The 15,295-nt window shown below is 41.5% G+C and overlaps 2 protein-coding genes across 3 annotated transcripts; one reads left to right on the forward strand and one right to left on the reverse strand.

The window, feature by feature from the left end:
- Window positions 1-3,322: 3,322 nt before the first annotated feature.
- Window positions 3,323-11,054, forward strand: LOC106599198 (atypical chemokine receptor 4-like). Its single transcript, XM_014190317.3, has 2 exons — window positions 3,323-3,436; window positions 5,105-11,054. The coding sequence occupies exon 2, from the start codon at window positions 5,124-5,126 to the stop codon at window positions 6,207-6,209; it is 1,086 nt and encodes a 361-aa protein (XP_014045792.3). The 5' UTR covers window positions 3,323-3,436; window positions 5,105-5,123; the 3' UTR covers window positions 6,210-11,054.
- A 150-nt stretch (window positions 11,055-11,204) lies between these two features.
- LOC145877551 (uncharacterized) lies at window positions 11,205-14,935 on the reverse strand. Of its 2 annotated transcripts, XM_082973301.1 has the most exons (5): window positions 14,663-14,935; window positions 13,717-13,755; window positions 13,511-13,615; window positions 12,875-12,920; window positions 11,205-12,403 (listed from the first exon to the last, which is right to left on the reverse strand). In XM_082973301.1, the coding sequence occupies exons 1-5, from the start codon at window positions 14,846-14,848 to the stop codon at window positions 12,327-12,329; spliced, it is 453 nt and encodes a 150-aa protein (XP_082829427.1). In that variant the 5' UTR covers window positions 14,849-14,935; the 3' UTR covers window positions 11,205-12,326. The 2 variants fall into 2 exon arrangements, with proteins under 2 accessions (XP_082829427.1, XP_082829428.1); XM_082973302.1 differs by lacking the exon at window positions 12,875-12,920.
- Window positions 14,936-15,295: the final 360 nt, after the last annotated feature.

Consider the following 15,295-nt stretch of genomic DNA (forward strand, 5'->3'; position numbering starts at 1 on the left):
GATGTTGTCTAGACCACAAGCCTTCTTTGATTTAATAGATTTGAGCTTTTCATTTAGTTCTTGTTGTGTTATTGGGTAATCTAATGGATTTTGGTTGTTTTTAATGACTGATTCAAGGATGTTCAATTTTTCTTTAATTTCTAATTGGTTCTGTTGTAAGTCTCTTTGTGGGATGTTTTTGTATGGATTATCAAAATAAGTTTTCCAAAATCTACATCTTGTATGGCTAATTCTTGTGGCTTTGTTGTGCTTAAATTGTTCCACATGTCCCAGAACTGATTTTGATCAATTGCGTTTTCAATTTCATCAAGTGTCTTGTTGGTATAATTCAATTTGTTGTGTTTCAGTGTTTGTTTATACTGTTTCAGAGTTTCAAAGTATTCATATCGTAGCTCTGGGTTGTTTTGCTGCTTATGTTTTTCGTTTGACATTTGTCTTAGGTTTTTTCAAATTGTTTTACATTCATTATCAAACCATTTATCAGAAACATTTCGTTTTTGGTTTCTGATGTTGCATTTCTTTGGTTTTCTCAAATTTGCTTTCGATGCTGCTTTTTGGCATATGCAGTTGATGTTTTGAGTAGCCGAATTGACACCATCTTTATTGTTTTGGTATTGTGAGTTATTGAAAAACTGTATAGAGTTCATCATTTCATTTGAGTTCAACGTTTCAATGAATCTCTCTGCACTGTTTGGAGCCCAGCTGTACGATTGGTTTATGTTGTAGAGTTTATTGGGCTGTTTTTTTGAATGAGTATTGCTGGTTAATTTCTTCAGAAACACGTTGATCTGACTGTGATCTGACAATGGTGTCTGTGGTCTGACAGTGAATGCACTAATGGAGGAGGGGTCAATGTCAGTGATGGCATAATTGACTACACTTGTCCCAAGAGCTGAGCAGTAAGTAAACTGACCTAAAGAGTCCCCTCTGATTCTGCCATTAAGCATGTACAGGCCTAAGGCTTGACAGAGATGCACTAACTCCTTCCCATTTTTGTTCAGTATTTGGTCAGGACTGTTTCTATTATTTATAATAGGGCTACTGTACAAGGAGGGGTGTCCAAATATGTGGTGGTTACCTCCCACATCAGTGTAGTCAGGCTCAGAACCTGTTCTTGCATTGAAATCTCCACAAAGAAACACTTTACCTTCTGCCTGAAATGTAATGATTTCTGTGTGGAGATTGTTGAAAAACTGATCATCATAATATGGTGAATCTGAAGGAGGAGCATAAGCTGCACATGTGTATACATCATTGTCACAATAGATTGTACCTTTGTTAAGTTTTAGCCAAATGTGACTGGTACCTTTTTACATTTCATTCAGTGCTAAGTCCTGCTTATGCCAAATGATGATTCCACCTGAGTCTCGGCTCAATTTAAAATTTTTATGTTTGATTGATGGTAGTTAACTTTCTCTATAGCCTGAGGGACACTGAGTATCTATGTCTCCACGACACCATGTTTCCAGTAGGATTATGATGTCCTGTCCCTTGATGTTTTTGATCAATTCTGGATTTGTTGTTTTATAACCAAAATGTGAAGAGTATAGGCCCTGGATATTCCAAGAGCTGATAGCTAATGATCTCATTTATAATAAGTGATATTCACTGGTTTGAGTAAAGTACATTGAAAAAATAAATAATAATACACATACATACATACATACATACATACATACATACATACATACATACATACATACATACATACATTACTATAATACCGGTGCCAATAAAATTAAGAATAGTTGTAAACAAATGAATAACAATGGAATAAGATTGCACAAAAAATAAGTACAATGCAATCTCTGTGTGTGTGTGTGTGCGTGTGTGTGTGTGAGAATTAAAGGGTCTGTCTAGCTCAGTAGTCTGCATATTAGTTGCAGTAGTTGGCGCACCTCTCCTATGTCTGATTGTTCTAGGTGTCTTTTGCCAGAGGTTACCTCAGCATATGTAGGCTGATGATCTGAATGCCCCTTTACTCTCTTATTCCCCCTCTCTCTCTCTCGCTCTCTCTCTCTCTCTCTCTCTCTCTCTCTCTCTCTCTCTCTCTCTCTCTCTCTCTCTCTCTCTCTCTCTCTCTCTCTCTCTCTCTCTCTGTCAACCTCTCACCCCCTTACTCTCTTATCCCCTCTCTCTTTCTCTCTCTCTCCCACTCTGTCAACCTCTCTCCCCCTTACTTTCTTATTCCCCTCTCTCTCTGTCTCTCTCTGTCAACCTCTCTCCCCCCTTACTTTCTTATTCCTCTCTCTCTCTCTCTCTCTCTCTCTCTCTCTCTCTCTCTCTCTCTCTCTCTCTCTCTCTCTCTGTCAACCTCTCACCCCCTTACTCTCTTATCCCCTCTCTCTTTCTCTCTCTCTCCCACTCTGTCAACCTCTCTCCCCCTTACTTTCTTATTCCCCTCTCTCTCTGTCTCTCTCTGTCAACCTCTCTCCCCCCTTACTTTCTTATTCCCCTCTCTCTCTGTCTCTCTCTGTCAACCTCTCTCCCCCTTACTTTCTTATTCCCCTCTCTCTCTGTCTCTCTCTGTCAACCTCTCTCCCCCCTTACTTTCTTATTCCCCTCTCTCTCTGTCTCTCTCTGTCAACCTCTCTCCCCCCTTACTTTCTTATTCCCCTCTCTCTCTGTCTCTCTCTGTCAACCTCTCTCCCCCTTACTTTCTTATTCCCCTCTCTCTCTGTCTCTCTCTGTCAACCTCTCTCCCCCTTACTTTCTTATTCCCCTCTCTCTCTGTCTCTCTCTGTCAACCTCTCTCCCCCTTACTTTCTTATTCCCCTCTCTCTCTGTCTCTCTCTGTCAACCTCTCTCCCCCTTACTTTCTTATTCCCCTCTCTCTCTGTCTCTCTCTGTCAACCTCTCTCCCCCTTACTTTCTTATTCCCCTCTCTCTCTGTCTCTCTCTGTCAACCTCTCTCCCCCTTACTTTCTTATTCCCCTCTCTCTCTGTCTCTCTCTGTCAACCTCTCTCCCCCTTACTTTCTTATTCCCCTCTCTCTCTGTCTCTCTCTGTCAACCTCTCTCCCCCTTACTTTCTTATTCCCCTCTCTCTCTGTCTCTCTCTGTCAACCTCTCTCCCCCTTACTTTCTTATTCCCCTCTCTCTCTGTCTCTCTCTGTCAACCTCTCTCCCCCCTTACTTTCTTATTCCTCTCTCTCTCTCTCTCTCTCTCTCTCTCTCTCTCTCTCTCTCTCTCTCTCTCTCTCTCTGTCAACCTCTCTCCCCCTTACTCTCTTATTCCCCTCTCTCTCTCTCTCTCTCTCTCTCTCTCTCTCTCTCTCTCTCTCTCTCTCTCTCTCTCTCTCTCTCTCTCTCTCTCTCTCTCTGTATCAAAAACACCCTCCTTGTTATGTGCTATGAGTCTGAGTTCCCAAAAGGAGGATCCGGAGCAGCAGTAGGTAAACATTAGCTTACTGCACGAGAGGAGACAAGCAAAGGAGGTAAGGCTTATTTATTTTTGAAGGATTGGCTGATTTGTGGAAAAAGTATTCCTGGCAGTGACATTGTGAAGCTGGTTAGTGGTTAATATGTTCCTTAGCAAGCCAAAGCATCTGTCTACAGATTAATATATGGTTGAATGTGGTGAGAGAGGTACATTTTGCGATACAGTATAAAGAAATAAAGACAGCTTGTCCAGGGCATAATATGTTGTTTCCAAATGCAAAGGTTAAATCCAGGTGAATGTGTAGGCTTTCTTTTTTTTCTTATTTTTTTTCTCTCAGGGGGCTTTCTTTCTTTCTTTTTAGTGTCTGTCATTATTGGTCTAGCACCGGTGAGAACGTTTGGGATGGGCATTACACTCACATACCCTACTGAATGAAACCGATATTACAGGTTTCCTATGACATTACATTTCTGTTTCTATGTATTTGAACTCCCCCTATAGTGTGTTGTATGTGCATTTGAATATCCATGAGACACAGGTGTTGAACCCCACCTTTCTGCCTATATGAGTAACTAGGTAGATTACATTCACATGATTTACTCCCCCCAATGTTATCACCAACCTTATGAGGTCAAAGACTCAACAGAAAGAGATGGGATGGATTGCACTAATGGAATTCAAATAGCATCTCCATCTGGACCTGTGGAATGTGTGTGCGTGCGTGCGTGCGTACTGGCTCAGAGACCACATACAGATCATGTTTTTGATCGAGGGGAGGAAAAAGCAGGGTGATAGGAAAGTGCCTGTGGCTCAACACTCTTTCTGTCTCTGGTCTTCATATACTCACTCTCTGCTTGTTGTAATTCTTGTTATTTTATGCCTTCAATTTTATTTTAATGTGTCTGTTTTGCTGTGAAGTCCATTTACATTTAAATGCACTTTCAATAAAAGGTGCAATTAAAAAAAAGTGCACTATTTAGTCTAGTTAACTAAAAGTGTTGCCTCTTATTTGACCAGGTATTGTCGCAGCAAAATAATCCTTCAGCAATAAAGATTTTAACGCTTAGTCCATATTGTTGCTTGATCTGTGGTTCGGCTATTAGCTGGTCACAATTAGGCTACATTCAGTGGTTGACTTGGGTAGGAGCTCACCAGAGCTGATCCCGGCACCTCAAATGTTCTACTGCTTGAGGTCCTGTTCCTCTTATAGAATATTAGATCAAAAGTAGATCAGTCCAAGTCAAGCACTGGCTACATGAAAGGTGCAATACTGTTAATACAACCAATTTGTAAGTCGCTCTGGATAAGAGCGTCTGCTAAATGACTTAAATGTAAATGTAATGTAAATGTGTGTTAGTGCAGGCTTTTGGGAATTTCTTTAAATCGTGAAGCTCATCGACATTTCCTTGAGTGCAGGAAAATTTTCAGCAGCAAAAAATGATCAAAATAAGATCCTACACCTGTGGGAAAAGCATTTCAGTAATCAGAAAGGATCTAGCACGATATCACTAATAGATTCATTCTCGGCTAGGTAGCTCAAAACCACATTTTGATTCGACACCAACCCTTGGGTGTGACACCAACTGTTGTCCCCACATGTGGTTAACAATGACCCGGGGACATTGAGGTTTTTACATTCCTTCTATTTTCCTTTCGTTTGAATTTGCTGCACAGACTATTGACTCTCAGTACACCATCCTAATCCTCCTGCTCTGTCCTACAGATACAGATATCCCTCCACCATGGATCTGGTCGAGGACTACGATTACTATGACAACCTAACCCTGAACTACAGCTATGAGGACTACCACACTGTGTGTGAGAAGGCTGACGTGCGCTCCTTCGCTGGACTCTTCCTCCCTGTGGTGTACTCAGTCTGTGTGGCGGTTGGGCTAGCCGGGAACTCCCTGGTGCTATCCGTCTACGCCTACCATAAACGTCTGAGGAGAACCATGATGGACGCCTTCCTAGTCCACCTGGCCGTAGCCGACCTCCTCCTCCTCCTAACCCTGCCCTTCTGGGCTGCGGACGCGGCGCGGGGCTGGGAGCTGGGCCTGCCTCTCTGTAAGCTGGTCTCTGCCTGCTACACCATCAACTTCACCTGCTGCATGCTGCTGCTTGCCTGTGTTAGCATGGACCGCTACCTAGCATCTATTAGAGCTGAGGGAAGGAACCAGGGAAGGCTAGGCAGGGTCTTCACCCGGGCTCACTGTGGGAAGGTCTGCCTGGGGGTGTGGGCTGTTGCTTTGCTCCTGGGTCTTCCAGACCTGCTGTTCTCCACGGTGAGCGAGACCTCCAGGAGAAGGGTCTGTTTGGCTGTCTACCCGTCCAGTCTGGCCCAGGAGGTCAAGGCCTGCCTAGAGATGGTGGAGGTGCTGTTGGGGTTCCTGGTGCCACTCCTGGTGATGGCGTGGTGTTACTTCAACGTTGGGCGTGTGTTGGGGCGACTCCCAGTGGAGAGTAGGGGGAGGAGGCTGAGTGCTATCCGGGTGTTACTGGTCGTGGTGGGGGTGTTCGTGGTCACCCAGCTGCCCTACAACACTGTGAAGATGTACCGGGCGATGGACTCTGCCTACACGCTGGTGACCCACTGCGGTGTGAGTAAGGCCCTGGACCGGGCAGCGCAGGTCACTGAGAGCCTGGCTCTGACCCACTGCTGTCTCAACCCACTACTTTACGCCTTCCTAGGGTCCTCCTTTAGAAAACATGTACTGAAAGCAGCCAAGGCGTTTGGAGAAAGGACGAGGAGAAGGGAGGAGCAAGCTGTGGAGATGTCCTTCAACAACTCTCAAGCCGCCTCACAGGAGACTAGTGCCTTCTCCATATGAGAGAGAGACAGAGAGAGGGAGAGAGAGAGGGGGGGCCAGAAAGTGTCTCACCTTTTTATCACATAAGATTTGATCACTTGTATAGCAATTATTTTCAGTATTGTTAAATATCTGCTGCTATGGAACTATTGAGTCAAATCAGGGGAAGCTAGCCTGGTCCCAATCTGCAATGACCCCAGGGAAAGTGAGGTGTTTACATTCCTGCCTTTTTACCGCAGAACAGCAAGATACCAGATGTAACAGTGAAGTTAATTTCCGTGCTTGTCAGTGGGGCTGCCCTTGTCAGTGGGGCCAGAGTACATTGTAATCTTATGATATAAGACAATTGACATTAGAAGTTGGATGGCACTGCTCTTTTTGTGAAACATTTCAAATGAAGCATCTCAGATATTTTACAATGAGTCTCTGCTCAAGAGAGGTTACTTGTGCCAATAGCAATCCCCTGGGATGGGTGGGGCCACTGATTTCAATCTTATTTACTCATTCCTCTAAATTCCAGCAAAGACTTACCAAAACAGCACAATCGTCTCCACTCTGAAAACAGCTGAATATTCTGAAGTGTGTGTGTGTGTGTGTGTGTGTGTGTGTGTGTGTGTGTGTGTGTGTGTGTGTGTGTGTGTGTGTGTGTGTGTGTGTGTGTGTGTGTGTGTGTGTGTGTGTGTGTGTGTGTGTGTGGTAAAGTAAAGAAGGGATGCCAAGGCAGGCCCTGTGGGCATCCTTGATGTGGGAAGAGCTGTGTTTTTTGGCTAGAATTCCTACTTACATCTGAAACCCACATTTATCCATTATTCCTTCATCAGGAAACAACAACTACAGCCATCCAAACAGACAATCACAGTAACCCCTGGTAACCTTTCCAAACAGGGTGCGGTTAAGAACTATTTTCAGAACTAGAGTACTCTATTTGTGTGTATTTGCTAAAATACTATTCCAGGGATCAGAGGCATCTCTAAAGAACAATATCAATCCCACACGCAGTCTCAATGTTAAGGATGACACCGCCACCATAATACCATCATACAAAGACACAGGGATATTGTTTGTAATATTCAGTTCGTACCATACCGTGTTTCATTTGCCTTGGGAGTGTAGTCGGGAAAATAATGGTAATATTCTTTCCTCTGCTAAAGACCAGTTAGCCTTTCAAAACTGAGACATCTGCTCTGTCTGTTTGTCACATGAGTGTTTGTGATTGGTCAAAGCTCTTAGCCAAAACACTCTGATTTCTGTGGACAAAATGTTGACTAACTACTCAACTCTTTCCGCCCTAAAGAATTCAAGTTACCACCTCAGATATTCACCCCTTGCGTGTGAGCAGGAAGATTAAATCAGAAAATCAGAAAGTACGCAGTTATCAAAGTGTTGATGTTTTGGTTGCAATCTGGTAGCTTGGCTTGACGTGCAAACCCATCAAGTCCGGGACGTAGAGAGGCTGGTATTAGCAAGACTAGCAATCTGGCGCCATCTGATCTTGTTGTTGAAATTCCCTGTTTTCACATGTGGACACCTTTGATCTGTCGACAAAGAAACACCATTCTTACTCAGAAACTGCATAGTAAGCAAGGCCAGATGAATGATGTCATGTATTTACTAGTGACTAGTCTATGGACCAGATACTGTTATTTCTTTCCTCAAAATGTGTACTTGTGAGGTTAAAGATTAAAGATGGTGTATATTATTAGCATCAGTCAAATTTTTATTACGGTAATATTTCTGTTATTGACAGGTAATGAAATATCCAACATAATTGTTTCACTGCATATAAACTAATTTCAACAGTACATGACTAGTAGCCTACAGTGACTGAATGTGTTTAATATATAAAACTTTGGTCCAACAAAATGTGCAAATAAACAATAAAACAAAAACACAAAATTCTTATTTGATTAGGACAATAATTATTGTGAGGCAGATCACATCAGCACCATCATAACTCAGTTGAATAAGAATTTATTTTAATTTAAGTGAAATCATTATGTATATATGCATATTTATTCAAATATAACTATACAATGCCTTCAGAAAGTATTCACAACCCTTTACTTTTTCCACATTTTGTTATATTACAGCCTGAATTTAAAATTGATTAAATTTAGATTTTGTGTCACTGATCTACGCACAATCCCTCATAACGTGAAAGTAGAATTTTGTTAGAACTTTTTTAAATGTATAAAAAATGTAAAGCTAAAATATCTTGAGTTTATAATTATTTAACCCCTTTATGGCAAGCCTAAATAAGTTCAGGAGTAAAAATGTGCTTAACAAATCGCATAATAAGTTGCATGGACTCATTCTGTTTTTCAGCTTTTGAATAACTACCCCTTCTCTGTACCCCACACATAGTCAACCTTGCAAAGATGGGCACGGATTAGTAGATATGTAAAGATTAAAAAAGCAGACCAAGAATATCCCTTTGAGTATGGTGAAGTTATTAATTACACGTTGGATAGTGTATCAACACACCCAGTCACTACAAAGATACAGGTGTCCTTCTTAACTCAGTTGCTGGAAAGGAAGGAAACTGCTCTGGGATTTCAGCATGAGGGCAATGGTGATTTTAAAACAGTTACAGAGTTTAGTGGTAGTGACATGAGAAAACTGAGGATGGATCAACAACATTGTAGTTACTCCACAATACTAACCTAATTGACAGAGTGAAAAGAAGGAAGCCTGTACAGAATAAAAATATTCCAAAACATGCATCCTGTTTGCAACAAGGCACTTAATCCTAGTAAAAATGTCCTGTCTTAGGTCAGTTAGGATCACCACTTTATTTTTAGAATGTTAAATGTCAGAATAATAGTAGAGAGAATGATTTATTTCAGCTTTTATTTCTTTCATCACATTCCCAGTGGGTCAGAAGTTGACATATACTGAATTAGTATTTGGTAGCATTGCTTTAAATTGTTTAACTTGGGTCAAACATTTTGGGTAGCCTTCCTCAAGCTTCCCTCAATAAGTTGGGTGGTTTTTGGCCCATTCCTCCTGACAGAGCTGGTGTAACAGAGTCAGGTTATTATGCCTCCTTGCTCGCACATGCTTTTTCAGTTCTGCCCACACATTTTCTATGGGATTGAGGTCAGGGCTTTGTGATGGCCACTCCAATAGCTTGACTTTGTTGTCCTTAAGCCATTTTGCCACAACTTTGGAAGTATGCTTGGGGTCATTGTCAATTTGGAAGACCCATTTGCGACCAAGCTTTAAGTTCCTGACTGATGTCTTGAGATGTTGCTTCAATATATCCACGTAATTTTCCTCCCTCACGATGCAATCTATTTTGTGAAGTGCACCAGTCCCTCCTGCAGCAATGTATCCCCCTTAACATAATTTTCCTCCCTCACGATGCCATCTATTTTGTGAAGTGCACCAGCGCTCCTGCAGCAAAGCACCCCCGTGCTTCATGGTTGGGATGGTGTTCTTCGGCTTGCAAGCCTCCCCCTTTTTCCTCCAAACATAATGATGGCCATTATGGCCAAACAGTTCTATTTTTGTTTCATCAGACTAGAGGACATTTCTCCAAAAAGTACGATCTTTGTCCCCATGTGCAGTTGCAAACCGTAGTCTGGCTATTTTATGGCGGTTTTGGAGCAGTGGCTTCTTTCTTGCTGAGCGGCCTTTCAGGTTATGTTGATATAGGACTCGTTTTACTGTGGATATAGATACTTTTGTACCTGTTTCCTCCAGCATCTTCACAATGTCCTTTGCTGTTGTTTTGGGATTGATTTGCACTTTTCGCACCAAAGTGCGTTCATCTCTAGGAGACAGAGCGCGTCTCCTTCCTGAGCGGTATGACGGCCATGGTGTTTGTACTTGCGTACTATTGTTTGTACAGAGGAACGTGGTACCTTCAGGCATTTGGAAATTGCTCCTAAGGATGAACCAGACTTGTGGAGGTCTCAAAAAAAATGTTCTGAGGTCTTGGCTGATTTTCTTTTGATTTTCCCATGATGTCAAGCAAAGTGGCACTGAGTTTGAAGGTAGGCCTTGAAATACATCCACAGGTACACCTCCAATTGACTGAAATGATGTGAATTAGCCTATCAGAAGCTTCTAAAGCCATGACATCATTTCCTGGAATTTTCCAAGCTGTTTAAAGGCACAGTCAACTTAATGTATGTAAACTTCTGACCCACTGGAATTGTGATACATTGAGTTATAAGTGAAATAATCTGTCTGTAAACAATTGTTGTAAAAATTACTTGTGTCATGCATAAAGTAGATGTCCTAACCGACTTGCCAAAACTATAGTTTGTTAACAAGACATTTTTGGAGTGGTTGAAAAATGAGTTTTAATGACTCCAACCTAAGTGTATGTAAACTTCAACTGTATATAGATTTAAATATTTACCCAAAAAATATATGGCGGATTGGAAATGATGCAGACAATTACATTGATGGAAGCAACAATGTAGCCGCAATATTAAAGCTGATCTACCCCCTGAAATAAAATAAATCAATAAACAATTCCTGGAAGCTGGAAATGTCCCAGTTCTTCCATGGCCTGCATACTTACCAGACATGTCACCCATTGAGCATGTGTGGGATGCTCTGGATTGACGTGTATGACAGCGCGTTCCAATTCCCGACAATAGCCAGCAACTTCACACAGCCATTGAAGAGGAGTAGGACAACATTCCACAGGCCACAATCAACAGCCTGATCAACTCTATATGAAGGAGATGTGTCGCGCTGATACCTTTTTTATTACGATATCGGTGACCAACAGATACATATCTGTATTTCCAGTCATGTGAAATCCATAGATTAGGGCCTAATGAATTTATTTCAATTGACTGAATTCCTTACATGAAGTGTAACTCAGTAAAATCTTAGAAATTGCTGCATGTTGCGTTTATATTTTTGTTAAGTGCTTTGAGAACCTACTGTAGGTGGAATGGCGCTATACAAATGCAGTCATTGCAATCACTTTCCAGTGAGGAAAGACACAGAAGTCACAGAGGCAATTCACAGAAAATAAAACACAGTTTCTTTGACTTGATGAATAATTATTTTTAAAGGAATATAAAGTACAGTGGAATTCTAAAAAGAATAGTCAAGCAGTGCATTACAATATTGTTACAGTCATTGTCATTACTGATGGATGGATGTTGAAGCCTATAAGAGAGAATCACAGAGGGATACAGAGGAGTCACAGACTTCCAGCATCCAGTCATTTTCAGTACACATGTAATGTTGATGTTGATTCAAGTCTGTAGTTAGATTTGCCATCTTTCTGTATCCTTCCATCAAGGTTTGGCTAAAACAACTGGTTCTGTAAATATTGTTGTGTTCTTTGGCCCAGTGGCTACACAGCAGTAGCCTGGGATCCAAACGGATTGACTGGTGACTGGTGAAACAGAGCATATCAGCTTTGGTTCCTGGCTAACACGGCACTGCCCAGAGATGGCACTGAGGTGATTCATTGCTGTGTTCAAATGTTTGACATCTGGTGTTATAAGTCTGTTATCAACATGTTTATATTATCTCACTGCCTCCCTAAATCTACCGACGTTCTAACTGTTGATGATAAACTTTGGAGATATTACACGTCCATGACGACCTGACAGTCGAAGACCTGGGGACTTAATGACTACCTGATTGTGTCAAACTTCTCACTATAACTACAATAGCGAGGTTGTAACATTAAAATAGATTGAATTGTGTTCCTGTCCTGGAACATAACATGTCTATATCTAGAACAGAGATATAAAACTGTTGAAAGTTTTGCTACTGTGAAATATATCATTGAGCATTTGAATATAGAATATTGTGAAATGATAAACTACTGAAATACAGACATTGGATGTGTGTCTTTAGCTGGTTGTTTCTTGGCTTTAACTGTGTTTTAAGACTTTGAATAACATTCAAATACAGAGTCAATTCCAGGAAAACATCCTTTCCACTACAGTTTAGTGACCATGAGTTGATTTGTCAAATCAATCAATCAGAATTAATGAATTGCTTTTGATAGTCCATGTCCACAGCATGGGTGAGATTTATATATAATTGCATTGCAGGAAAAGTTTTACTATATATATTTTTGGTGTATAATTGCGTTTAGAAAATACAGACAGACATATATGTTGTGTCCATGCAGTCCAGAACACAAAGCCAATTTCAGAAGGCGGTTTCTCTCCGTGGTCTGTCCTGTGTCTCAGTACAGGCTTCTCCTTCTATGACGAGGATCTGTAAGGCTGAACAATGCACAGATAAAAAAATAAACGTAAGGCAGTAAAGGATGATTCAGTCAGAAACAAACCGTCGTGTACACCACACCTTCTCTAGCTCATTCACAAATGTCCAGTTGTCTCCCACCTCACTTTTAGTCCTGGAACACTGAGGTGAATGGAGAGTGAAAACGAGCACAGGGATTCCTATCAAATCACTGTAACTGATCACAAAGCTGGGGCTTCTTTGAGAGCTGTATATAAAATGCAATTTATTGAAAGTAATTAATTTAACGGTATACTTCTTCACTTAGAGCTGGGGTTTTCTTGCCATTCAATGCGATCTGTGAGGACTTAAAGGAAAGAAGGTCGACATTTCACCACCAGTAAAAGCTTACAAATGGCTAATTACAGTCGAGCTCTGTCACAGGCAACATATAGATAGATCTTATACCAGTATTCATGAGGCAAAGTATGTTTGGATATATTAGAGCATACATTTATTGCGGTGAAGGCTCCAGTCTTGGATGGTTTCCACATTGTCCTGAATGAATCACAATCAACTCATGAACACAAACACAGCACATTCTTGAAACACAACCTCAAGGGAACATTTATCATTTCAGATAATTGAAAAGTATTGGTGAATGCGTAACAGATGTGATATGAACCTTGCAGTATGACAGTACAATAGCATTGTTATGACATGGGCTGTGAACTCTGTCAGCCAGTTATAATTTGTATATAATTGAGTGACTTAATCTCGTGAGGGAGGTGGAGTACTTTAGATATAATCAGCTGTAAGCCTACATATCCTTTACATGTTTCAACACTATAGCGTCTCTCTCTCTCTCTGTTTTTCTCTCTCTCCCTCTTTCTCTCTCTCGCTCTCTCATGCTCTCTCTCTCTGTTTCTCTCTCCCTCTCTTTCTCTCTCTCTGTTTCTCTCTCTCTGTTTCTCTCTCTCTGTTTCTCTCTCTCTGTTTCTCTCTCCCTCTCTCTCTCTCTCCCTCTGTTTCTCTCTCTCCCCCTCCCTCCCTCCCTCCCTCCCCCCTCTCTCTCTTTCTCTCTCTCTCTCTCTTTGTTTACTAAGGACCTCTTTGGTTCTTCATGTTTGTGTTTGGCCGTTTCTTACCCTGTTGGGTCCCGGAGAACCCGCCATGGGTCCCATGGCTCCACTACGAGAGCGACACATTTTTCTGTCTTTCCTGCATTCACTCCTTACTTTCTCCAGTGAATTCTGAGGCCAGAGGACAGAGGGATCAGACAGTGAAAACAAGATCAGTGGTTCTTATCAAATTTGTTTTCTGAACACAAAGCTGTGGGTTAATTGTTTCTCACCTGCGGTGGTGATCGTGGGATGACTGGAGATGATCCTTCCTGTTGAGAGTCATTACATAGTGTCATACTTAGCTAGAGTAGTCTTAGATAGCTCTCTTGTGCTGATGAATAATGCACATTGGTTTTGGTAGGGGGAGGGCAGCACCATGTAACCATGACAATTGCTTCGACAACACCATGATGCAATGTAACTTCTCTAGCACCGGAACTGTTACCTCAGATAAGATAAGGAGTTGGTATTATCTTTAACACACACAACAGCCTTATCAGTATGATATTACACAGTACAACAATTGCATCCTCATTGATAACAGGAAACAGTTATAGAGAAAGGAACTTCTGAGGTAAAAAATAACTCTGAACATAACCCTGGTAGAAATATGAATATGATAGCAATTGATCTATCCATACATGAAAAACGTAGCAGCGTTGCAGTTTTTTACACAGACCGGTGCGTCTGGCACCTACTACCATACCCTGTTCAAAGGAACTTAAATATTTTGTATCATGTCTTAATTGTCTCAAGTCTTAAAAATCCTTCTTTATCCCATCTCCTCCCCTTCATCTACACTGATTGAAGTGCATTTAACAAGTGATATCAATAAGGGATCATAGCTTTCACCTGGATTCACCTGGTCAGTCTATATCATGAAATGAGCAGGTGTTCATAATGTTTTGTACACTCAGTGTAGATGCCACACAAAGTTGAAGCCTGAACATGCAGACATATATTTTTGTTCTCTGTAATATCATAAATATACTGTAGAACATGTATTGATTACTTTATGTGTGACCTCAGTGGACAAACCCACAATGACCCATAATGCTCCCCGACCCCAAAGGTTGGTAGAACCATATACTGTAGACAGGCCTACAATAATTATTAGTGTTCTATTTAGTTCTGTATGTAGAACACAGTGAAGAACAGAGGATTGGAATGTCTTACCATGGCTTGGTTGGTTTGCAAGGTTGCTGTCCGTCTGTCTGGTCCATGGAGGGCCGTGGTGGAGAGCAGACAGACCTGCAGACACAGGAGACCCAGCAGCCACACAGCCTGCTTCATGCTGATGCACTGGAACCTGGCTACACCCTCAAACCTCTTTCTACTTTTATCACACAGGTGTACATGCATTTACACATCGCACAAACACATTTCGTACACTCATGCAACACACCTACTTCCCATTTCGCTCTTTCTTCCTCTCTCTCTCTCTCTCTCTCTCTCTCTCTCTCTCTCTCTCTCTCTCTCTCTCTCTCTCTCTCTCTCTCTCTCTCTCCCTCTCTCTCAAGTCAATTCCCTATGTAGTGCACTAATTAGTGGACCATGTAGGGAATAGACAAGTAGTGCACCATGTGACATTTAAAATGTATTTAAGTGTCACTCCACAATAATCAATGATTTTTAAACACATTGAGGACCTCTCATATGAGGTTTTGAAACACAAAAACAATCCTAGTCAAACATGGTACAGACGTCATCTAGAATGCATTACATCATCTATACACATGTATGCATAAACAGTGGATAAAAGGACAATTAGGCAGTTATAACGAACCGTCTCCGTTGAAGGATAAGATG

This window comes from Salmo salar, chromosome 03 (genome assembly GCF_965601325.2).
Source record: "Salmo salar chromosome 03, fSalSal1, whole genome shotgun sequence".
Classification (NCBI taxonomy): Eukaryota; Metazoa; Chordata; class Actinopteri; order Salmoniformes; family Salmonidae; genus Salmo; species Salmo salar.

What these genes read in the sequence shown, in the direction of transcription:
- LOC106599198 (XM_014190317.3), top strand. Translation starts at nt 5,124, where the DNA reads ATGGATCTGGTCGAGGACTACGATTACTATGACAACCTAACCCTGAAC.
- LOC145877551 (XM_082973301.1), bottom strand. Translation starts at nt 14,848, where the DNA reads ATGCATGTACACCTGTGTGATAAAAGTAGAAAGAGGTTTGAGGGTGTA. An exon ending in TGCAAACCAACCAAGCCATG is followed by an intron (nt 13,756 to 14,662) that starts GTAAGACATTCC and finishes GACTCTCAACAG; the next exon opens with GAAGGATCATCTCCAGTCAT. An exon ending in TCCCACGATCACCACCGCAG is followed by an intron (nt 13,616 to 13,716) that starts GTGAGAAACAAT and finishes CTCTGGCCTCAG; the next exon opens with AATTCACTGGAGAAAGTAAG.